At 29.7% G+C, this 10,069-nt stretch overlaps 1 protein-coding gene across 2 annotated transcripts; it reads right to left on the bottom strand.

The window, feature by feature from the left end:
• Window positions 1-2,589: 2,589 nt before the first annotated feature.
• Window positions 2,590-9,840, bottom strand: LOC129902896 (tetraspanin-3-like). 2 transcript variants are annotated; one of them, XR_008770166.1, is made up of 3 exons: window positions 9,151-9,840; window positions 3,266-3,665; window positions 2,590-2,840 (listed from the first exon to the last, which is right to left on the bottom strand). XR_008770166.1 is itself a non-coding variant. In XM_055978340.1 (2 exons), the coding sequence occupies exons 1-2, from the start codon at window positions 9,661-9,663 to the stop codon at window positions 3,321-3,323; spliced, it is 858 nt and encodes a 285-aa protein (XP_055834315.1). In that variant the 5' UTR covers window positions 9,664-9,840; the 3' UTR covers window positions 3,105-3,320. The 2 variants fall into 2 exon arrangements, 1 of the variants encoding a protein (XP_055834315.1); XM_055978340.1 differs by lacking the exon at window positions 2,590-2,840 and having other exon boundaries at window positions 3,105-3,665.
• Window positions 9,841-10,069: the final 229 nt, after the last annotated feature.

Below are 10,069 nucleotides of genomic sequence, written 5' to 3'. Positions count from 1 at the left end.
ATTTTCTTTGGCAAAATTCGTTATTATTTTTTATAATTATGATGAAGGATTATTAGTGGGAAGAAAATGAAGGCAATGGGTGGAAGAATTTTTTAGCTTGGTACGTAAAAATGGTATGATATCTGCGTCAATGAAAGGGGTAAGGTTCAGTGGAGAAGAATAAAAAGGTGGGGGAGAATTTATTAGAAGTGGTGGCAGTGCGCCGTCGGTGAAAGGGTAAACGGGATTGAAGAAGAAGAAGAACGAGGGTGGGGTGGGTTGGGTTAATTCAAAAATAAGTTTTATTTTTTTTAAAATTCTTTTTGTATTAGGTAAATGGAGTTTAAAAAATATATTTGAACCAATCGCCACGGGTCGTCATTTCATTGGTCCGTCAGTTATATATTTGTGTTTGAGATGCACGCACCTTTGCCTTTCAATTGATTTTCATTTTGTGTCAAATTGGTATAAATTTATTAATATTAAAGTGTTCAATATGTACACGTTTTAGTTGAGGTGTCCAAGTGAAATATGCGGACAACTTTGAGTGGCCGTCGATGACTTAAGTCGATATCTTATCATCTCTAGTCCCTCTATGATACGTTCATTTTCTCTCTGATACATTCCTCTCATTTGTATCTGAATGTCTGTTGATGTATCCATAGACCATAAGTTCAATAATGTATTCAAAATTCATAAATTTTAAGAGATTTTTTGTAATTTAAAAAAAAAATAACTAATATAATTAATTATTAATACTATAAAATTTATATAAATTATACTTAAATTAAATTTAGATCTTTAGATGTAAATATGACAATTGTCACTCATGTATGTATGAAAATAGAAAGAGGGTGTAACGGAGATGAGAAATTCCTAATTCCTAAGATTTCGAAATCATCACGTGCACTTAAGAGCATGCCAACGACAAAACATTTGCTTTTTTGCTTTTTGCTTTTTACTCGATCACTTATTAAATTAAAATAAAATTAATTATTTTTTATTATTTTATTCATATAATTAATATGACTTTTAAATATGAATAATTTTTAATACTAGCTATTTTTATATTTTATGTATATTATATTAATATAAACAAAAGACAAAATGAGAAAAAAATTTAATATATTAATAACTTTTTAATTATCGTATAAAGTTAAAAATGACCATCCGGAGGAAATATAATTAAAGTACTATTATCGAAATGACAGTCTGTTTATGGCTGTCTGCTGGGACAGGGGCATCACTCCTCAATACAATGGCATTTCTTTTCACAAATTACGTCAGAGATCATGTGATCACATACTATGGTTTGCCTTTTGTAATCTATAAATATGTATAAGAAGGTTAATGTGTTTTTGCAACAATTTCAAGTTTGTATATTATTTTTTTATTTCAAAATAAGAGTCGATTTATCTCATTTCATAATATTGTAAGAGCATGTTTGGAAAGTCATAATATAATTGAAATTTGGTGTAATTTAATGTAATTAGACTCTTTGGTATATTTGGTAGACTAAATAATTACTTATTAAGAGAGGAATTGGTGTAATTGAAGGAGAGTAATGACACTCTTCAATTCCAAGGGAGGTAAGGAATTGGTGTAATTACATAAAAATTTTCAAAATTCTTCTTTTATTTATATTTATATTTTTTTATTTTAATGTATTTTTTATTTCTACAATTTTTAAAAAAATTATTTTTATTATTCTATTTCTTTTTAAAAATAATCTTGTTAGTATTCTAATTTTTAAAATCATAGTTATGTACATTGTGTTAAAATCTGATATAAGAGCATTATGTTAAAATTTTTGTTTTGAATTTAGGATTTATGTCACATTTTCAATTTCATTTGTTTTAGTACTATTGGTATTTCACATTGCAAAACATTTATTTTTTAGTTAAACTTGATAGATTATTTTTTTTGTCAATGTTTTAATAATTTTATGACATTATATTCATAATAAATTTTTTGTCAACATACATTTCATGATGCTCATAAAAATCTTATACTTTTAGTTTATTTGATTAAATTATTTAAAATATACTAATTTAAAAAATATAAATAAATTATTTTTTATAATATTAGTTAAGAACATATGTTTATTAATTAATATTTAATTTAATATCATTTATAAAGATCCTTATTTGTCTAATATAAATTTTAAATTTAGAAAATTAACTTTTATTTTTAAAATTTAATATAACCTTGTAATTACACTTGTGCAACCAAATAGAATAATTATAATTACACTGAAATGACACTGTGACAAACAAACAGATCATCGTAATTATTAGACTGTGTAATTACTAGGCTAGTAATTACTAACCTAGTAATTACACCAATTCCAATTAGCAAGTGGCTTTCCAAACAGACCCTAAATGAACAAAGAAGTGGTGGAATGTGCAGAACCACATATTGGATTACTCCAGTGGCGAAGTCAAAAATTTCTTTAAAGGTATTCAAGATTAGAAATATATGCATGAAAAGTAATTTTTGATCTATATATATATATACTTCATCTAATTTTCTCTCTCTCTCTCTCTATATATATATATACATAATATAAATTTTCAACTAAGGGTGTTGAACTAACCATCCTTCTAGCATATGGCTACGCCACCGGATTACTCCAATGCGGCACGAAGTCGTTGATGTTGAATCGGCTCCTTTGCCATTAGCTATGCACTACTTGGTCGTCCTTCCCGGCACGATGGAGGTTCTATAACACGTCATAAGCACCGTACAACGAGGCAATTGAGCAATTGAAGTGAACCACACGCCTTATCTTATTCCAACATATGGACGAAGGAAGGGAGAAAGTTGTGGGTGGCCTCGTTATTCATACCTCCGTCGGATGACTGTTCACATAAACTTACATGTTACATTATAGATCTGCATGTAAGGCTTCTATTCTGAGTAATGAAATTCTTTTTCAGAACTACAGTGTTCAATTCAGTTTGTCCACACCTAATAACTCTACTCAGTATTTTTATGAATCCTAATTTTTCACAATTTTCACCTATTTTAGTAACTGTTGGGCCACACTTTCAAAAGTCAAAAGTTTACTCAAATCTCATAACAAGTTTGCAAGCTTGCTACACTAAAGGGGGACCAAAACAGCCTCAAAACCCAACATAGATAGTTCTGTAAAATTAGTAAATGAAAATACAGCACAATGAATACAAGATTTACAGTCTGTTTTATTGGGAAGAAAATGAGAAAGTAGAAGTATAAACAAAGCATATTTTGTTTTTTCTATAAAAAAAAAGACTACTAAACTTACCAAACACAAGAATACATTTCAAACTTTTACTCTGTAGTTGTGGAAACAGACTCTTTCAGAAGTGTATCCTGCTAGGTTGAGACTTCTCCATCCTGGTTTCTCCGTAAGGCTCATCGTTATCGATCCGTTTGTTGTGCCTAAACGCCGCGATGGCAACCATATACATGATCACCAGGAGGATCAATATGACAATGTTGATGACAGACACCTTTCTCCAACTCTTTTTAAGGCTAGCAAGTACACCAGCTTTACAAGAGTCACAGTTGTAACAGAGTTGTTCTTGATCATTGCTCCATTTAACACAATCTGGATCAGCTCCGACTAGTCCCCCTCCCGGAATCCAAACCGTCTCGTTCTGATAAACATAGCCACATTCTGTAGGAGGCTTGCAACAACCAGACTACATTGTAAAAAAAATTGATATTTTGTCAAAAGCTATATGTTCTTTCTTCTCTAACAGTAAGGAGATGGGGAATTAGGATTTGAAGTTTATGGATTCCTACAATGACTTCAAGTTAATATACAATAATAACTGACATCACAGTCAAAGAGATATACAACATCTGATCAAAAGATATTGGGTTCCGCGAAGCCATAAGTTGTGCTCTAGATAAGCCACAGATGATAAACACCGTCAGAGAAGCAAATTTATAGTGAATTCATTCATGTGCGTTTCAACTAAACATATTGCTTGTCAACTCGATATATATATACACACAAAAAAGGTTCAAAATGTATCAGATAATACGATCACACTCATTCAAAATTCACTGACTCTAGATTCTAAATTTGCCTCCGAGGGCAGTAATCATTTTACATATGTAGTAATTCAACACACAATATGAACTAAGAGACTCACCAATTCTATTGTTGAAGAATGTATAATCATTTTACATATGTAGTAATTCAACACACAATATGAACTAAGAGACTCACCAATTCTATTGTTGAAGAATGTACTTCAATATAATATTTTGCAAGTGGAACAAACATATTGCCTTATAAGTAATATAGTTGCATTATGCATGATGTACCACATGCATGAATGCTTGTACTTTCCCGCGACCGGATATATATTGCCCTAGCATTACCAGTTCAAACAAGTCCAACTCAAGAAAGAAAGGGGAGGGGTTCTGTTAGCGTAGGCTAGATCAGCGGCGGAGCCACATGGGTACAAGTGGGGTCAGCAAATATCACATTGTGTATCTAAGATTAAAATTACTTTCCATTGTATATATAGTAGAAGTTGAATCTCTTTGACTTCTTCATTTGTTTTTACTTGTTTATTTTTTAAAACCCTGAACAAAAATTTTGCAACTGGAATAGATATATGCTTATTATATAGATACTTATTGAAGTTCAAAAATTGGACTAGAAATATCTAACACACACATGGACACACTAGCCCATCAAGATGTAAATAATGTGGCCCCTATTATTGGAGTCTTCTTAAACATGTTTGGCCCCTATCTTTTTCAATCAAGTATAGTCATTCATTCACTTCATCATCAAAGTAGTAAACACTGTCCTTCATTCACATTAACAGTGAAAGATGTTTTTTGAACCATAAATTACTAGAAAATTGATTGAAGCAATAAATTTTTTTGAAAAAAAAATCCCTTTATGAAAAGACAAATAGCTAGTTCCTTAGCTACAGTTTGCATATTTACGGGTTGTAGCTATAGTTTAAGCTGCCTCGTTTATATTAATTTGCGGATTTGTATAAGTCACGGGCAAGTTTGTATAATTGAGTTATTTTTGTATAAACTCGAAATAACGAATTTATACAAACACAAACATCTAAACTTTAAGCAATTATACAAATTATATTATCAAAATTAAATTATACAAAAGTTATACAAATTATATTATCAAAATTTCAAATTATACAAACATGCAAATTGTACAAACTAATCATAATTAACGTTAAATGTTAGTGGCGAATTATAAATTAGCTACACTATAGCTATATTAACTAATTAACTAGTATATACTTGCTTATTCGCGTAATTTTCCCTCGTGAAAACATTATGACTTGCAACAAACATGCACTACAAATACTTTTCTTGACATGTTGATCCATGATACATTGGAAGATATTGTTTGTACAATTCTCTAAAGGGTCGTTTGGTAGGAGGTATTCTAGAAAATTATATATGTATTAACTTTGATATTATTAAGTCTCCTATTTGATAGTATTTTTCAACCTAAGCATATAAAAAAAAATTAGTACTAGTATAGTTCAATTGGGTAGGACCACTTTATAAAAAAAATTGCCCATATGGCCATTTCTTTTCCTAATTAGCAAAACTTTGATAATTTAAGCCGACCACCTACCAAGTTTTTTGCCCTGAATTTAAAACTTATCAAAGAAGTGATCATAAATATTTTAAAAAAATTGGAGCAATTAATTTTCTTGGATGGTACATATATTAAAGGATGACCCATCTGCCAATTTCATTTTATATGCATATTTAAATTTAGGTGTGACTTATATTATGGGATAATATTAATGAGGACACATGTTTTGTCAGGGGAAAGTGAGGGAGTAGGGCATGGAAGGTGTTATTGACCATCACTCCAACATGTCTAATGGTATGGTCAAATGGTTAATAAAGTGAATAAAAATTATGACAGATCAAGATTCAAATTCTAATGAAAGTGAAAAAACAAATATCGGGTGATATTCTTCTCATCTGAATAATAAATTTTGGTGTACAAAGTCATGAGATATATGTAATACATGTATTGATGAAAGTAACACGTATCCAGTGAAATAGTAAAGTGTGCATTTTTAGCGTATAAAGTTACGAAATAATTAAGTATCGGGTGAAATAATTAAAGTGTGTCCAAATTAAAGCCTGACATCACCATCTTTTCTAATAATTATGATGTCTGCATTAACTTGTTCATACTTCAATTAATTTTCACGAAATATCTGCTACTCTCCCACTAATACAATCCAAGTATTGGGTGATTCTATTAACTTAGAATTGAGCATATGAGAAACAATCAAATAGTGTTTATTAACTTAGAATTGAGCATATGAGAAACAATCAAATAGTGTTTTTACATTCTCTAGAACTTAAACCTAAGTCTTATAGGTCTCAATCCACTGCACTGACGACTAGGTTACAAGGGTGCAAAACATCACTGATTTAGAAAAAGAAGAAATCTAAGTGGAAACAAAAGAAACTAGAAAGCAACAGCAGAAGCTAGTCAAACCAAAAGGCAAGAGGCAAAAAGTTTTCTTTTTTAAAAAAAGTATAAAAGAAAAAGTTTTTCTTTTCTTAAGTGTAAATGAAAAATACAGAGATTTTTAAAGGGTATTCAATAAAAAGCATTAAAGCAAAAATAATAATCCAACCTATCTCTATCACATAAAACATGTCTGGCTTATAAGCAAAATTATTGTTTTGAGTTGTCATGTCACCATTCTTCTATTCATTAATTATGGAGATAAATGTCTAAAACATAATTAAACTATCCTTTTTTTTTTAGTTTCATGCTTAAACTATTGAAAGCGTGAGTTTCATACCAAAACTATCACTTCTCAGTTTGAGAAACACAGCTCAATGGTGTGTGTAATACACTCTCTCTACACTCTCTATTTTTCAATTTTTTTTACCACATGGCTAAAATATTCTATATTGATAAAAATTAAATAAATTATTAATATTAGTTAAAAGTTAAAACTAAAGTATTTCTATCCCCCAAAAAAGAAATTATTTTTTAAAAAAAGTTATTTTTCTCACTCATGTGTATGTATCTAACACAAAACGAGGAAACAAATTGAAAGCGGAGGATTAAGTGTGGCGGGGTAAAAGTTTTTAAAAATAATATTTAAATTTTTATTTGTAGGGGGGAGAAGATCAAGTAAGAATTTTTTTAAAAAACTTTTATTAAAGAAATTTAGAAAATAAAAATAAAACAAAAAAAATTGGGAGCAGGGGGAGTATGGTGAGAAAAAGTGGTAGAGTGATGTAACAATTTATTCTAAAAATTTATTTAATTTTTGCCTAGGTTTATTTTGTCTATGTGGAGTGTGATGTAACAATTTTTTTAAAATGAAAAAGAGAGTGTAGTGCACACACAGAGTGGAATAAAAAAGAAAAATATGTTTTTTAAATTAAAAAATGATAATTTAAGTATGAAACTCACACTTTCAATAATTTAGGTATGAAACTAAAAAGGAAAAAAAAATAGATGTGTCTTTATCTTTGGCCAAAAATATCACTTTATTGCAAGCATTGTTCTACTTTTTAAAAGTGTGGAGGAGGTATCATTTCATTAAACGACAATTGAGATATTGTTAAATTGTCCCATCATTATATAAATTTTTATCACATTTTCACATACTCAAACATACAACAACAACAACCACCCAGTGAAATCCCACAACGTGAAGTCTGGGGAGGGTAGAGTGTACGCAGACCTTACTCCTACCAAGGTAGGACGGCTGTTTCCGAGAGACTCTCGGCTCAAAAAAGACATAAAAAGGGGGTCAGATAAGATTAAGAAATTCAAAGCGCTATAGGAAAATAAATAACGAAGGCATCACAGATAAAATAAAATAATCACAAGTACTGAAAGTAATAAATAGTAACAGAAATAGCAGAAATGAGAGCACAAGGAATTGTAATGTGCTAATGCGCCTACGAATAGGGAAGAATAGCGAGACTATGTACTAGCCTTCTACCCTCAAACATACGTGTATGGTAAATTGATATAGCTTAATGTAAATATAGGATATTAATAAAATAAAAAAATTGGCAGAAACAAACAACGGGTACTTGATTGCAATTCACAAGTCACTAATTTTATATTTTCTTTCGTTTTAATTTATATAAAAGTATTTGATTAGCCCATAGAATATAAGAAAAAAAGATCAAAAATTTGTCATTTGAAATAAATTATAAAAAATTATAATCGTAAATGATCTCGTTAATGATAAAATAAAAAAGTTAAATTATCATTAAATAATTTTTTTTAAAAAGTCTTTTTGTGGGTTACTTTAAAAAAATAAAAAAATATCACGTAAATTGAAATGAATAAACGGAGAAAATAATGTAAGCATAGAAAATTGAAACATTCTTTGTACTGTTGCTGTGGCACAACGTTTATTTTCCGTAAAAACAGATCTATACTGCCTTCCAAGGACCTTCCTAATCTTATTTCATAAGTTAAGTGAAAAAAAAGTTGTCACAAGTGTCTTATAATTTTAAATGCAAAAAAAATAAAAAAAACTTTTACAAAAAAAAAAACATCATTTAATACTATCTTATAACACATTAAAAGTTTCATTTCCTCCAAAAGTTGTTCACAATAGATACTCCTATTTTATTGCTTTTAGACATCCCTATTAAAAATTTATTGATCCAATTAATTTAAATTTATATAGAATAATTTTGCGAAAGAGTAAAATGCAATGTAATTAGATGTTCTTAATTTTCAAGAGTTGAAACTCGAGCATAAAATAAACTCATAACATAAATATTTTTTTAAGTAAATCTTAAAAAATTTCAGACTCAAACTTTAGATAATTTCTTTCCATCTGCCTAAATATAATGGACATAACTACACAATATCCATAGTTCTGTATCCAATGAAATATACACAAACACAAACTAATATATATACACTACTATCATAACGGAATTAAAAAAAAAAAAAAAAAAAGAGTTTTCATCCCACTTTCAAATTAATCACCCTTCACCTCATTTCTAAAGTTGTAAGTTTGAATCACTCAAAAATAAAAATTTATTTCTTTTTTATTTGCCCAAGTCAATAAGCAAAAGTTATGTATACTGATTCGAGGTACGCAGAAACTGATCTAGACAGAATCGTCAGAATGAAAAAAAACATGAATCTTGATAATGACTTACCTCAATAGGACTAAGTTTCCTTGAATAAAACATCTCAGCAGTCTCAGGAATTCCATTAGAACTCCTCCTCATCTTCCCACAACTATGTGAATCCCTTATACATGAACTAATCTTTTCCCAGTAGCTTTGGCTCGTAACCCTTTGTTCTAACCAACCCGAATAATCATGCAAGTAATACTCCGAATATACCCGGTTCATAACGGGTCGACCCGAACCTTTATCAGTAACAGCATAAGCAAAAATGACAAATCCAATTAAAGCAGCAATGATAAAGAACATTGCCCATAGATAAATGTACATCAAGAAAGTGTTTCTGTAACAAGCACCGGCGAATCCAGCTAAAGAAACAACCATTATTGAAACCCCAATTACTATTAATGGCCATTGAAGGAATTTTAAGCAATCTGTGTTGTTTGCTTTGCTGCTTAGCCAGATTCCACCTCCTAAAATTGGAATTGATGCTAAGAAAGTGAAGAAGTTTAATAGACCTATTAAATGGTTAGTGGTTCTCATGGTGTTTTTTTTTTTTTTGATGTTTTTTTATGGTAATAGTAGTAATATAATTTGCTTAATGATGGGGTTTTTTTGTTTTGTTTTTGGAGAAATGTTTTTGGGGTTCTTGGAAACAGGGGAAAGCAGAGGAGTGGAGTGATAATGAAGGAGGTGAAGAAGATGGGGGAGTATTGTAAAGGGTAGGAGGGGAGTTGGGGGTGGGGGGATTGGTTGCCTTAAGTTAAAGACAAATTGAAGTGACAAAAGTACCCTTTATTTGTTTTATTGTTTTTTGGATTTTTTATCCAAATATTCGATACTTGTATTAACATTTAATTATTTTAAATTCGCATTACGTAGATCTTCAGGATAAATATTTTCTATCAAAAATTTATTTATATTCAGAACTTAAATTTGAAATCTCGAA

Source organism: Solanum dulcamara, chromosome 9 (assembly GCF_947179165.1).
Source record: "Solanum dulcamara chromosome 9, daSolDulc1.2, whole genome shotgun sequence".
Lineage (NCBI taxonomy): Eukaryota > Viridiplantae > Streptophyta > Magnoliopsida > Solanales > Solanaceae > Solanum > Solanum dulcamara.
Note: the sequence above shows the minus strand (reverse complement) of the source record. Positions and strands in the feature narration are given on the sequence as shown.

What these genes read in the sequence shown, in the direction of transcription:
- LOC129902896 (XM_055978340.1), bottom strand. Translation starts at nt 9,663, where the DNA reads ATGAGAACCACTAACCATTTAATAGGTCTATTAAACTTCTTCACTTTC. An exon ending in GGAAACTTAGTCCTATTGAG is followed by an intron (nt 3,666 to 9,150) that starts GTAAGTCATTAT and finishes TTTACAATGTAG; the next exon opens with TCTGGTTGTTGCAAGCCTCC.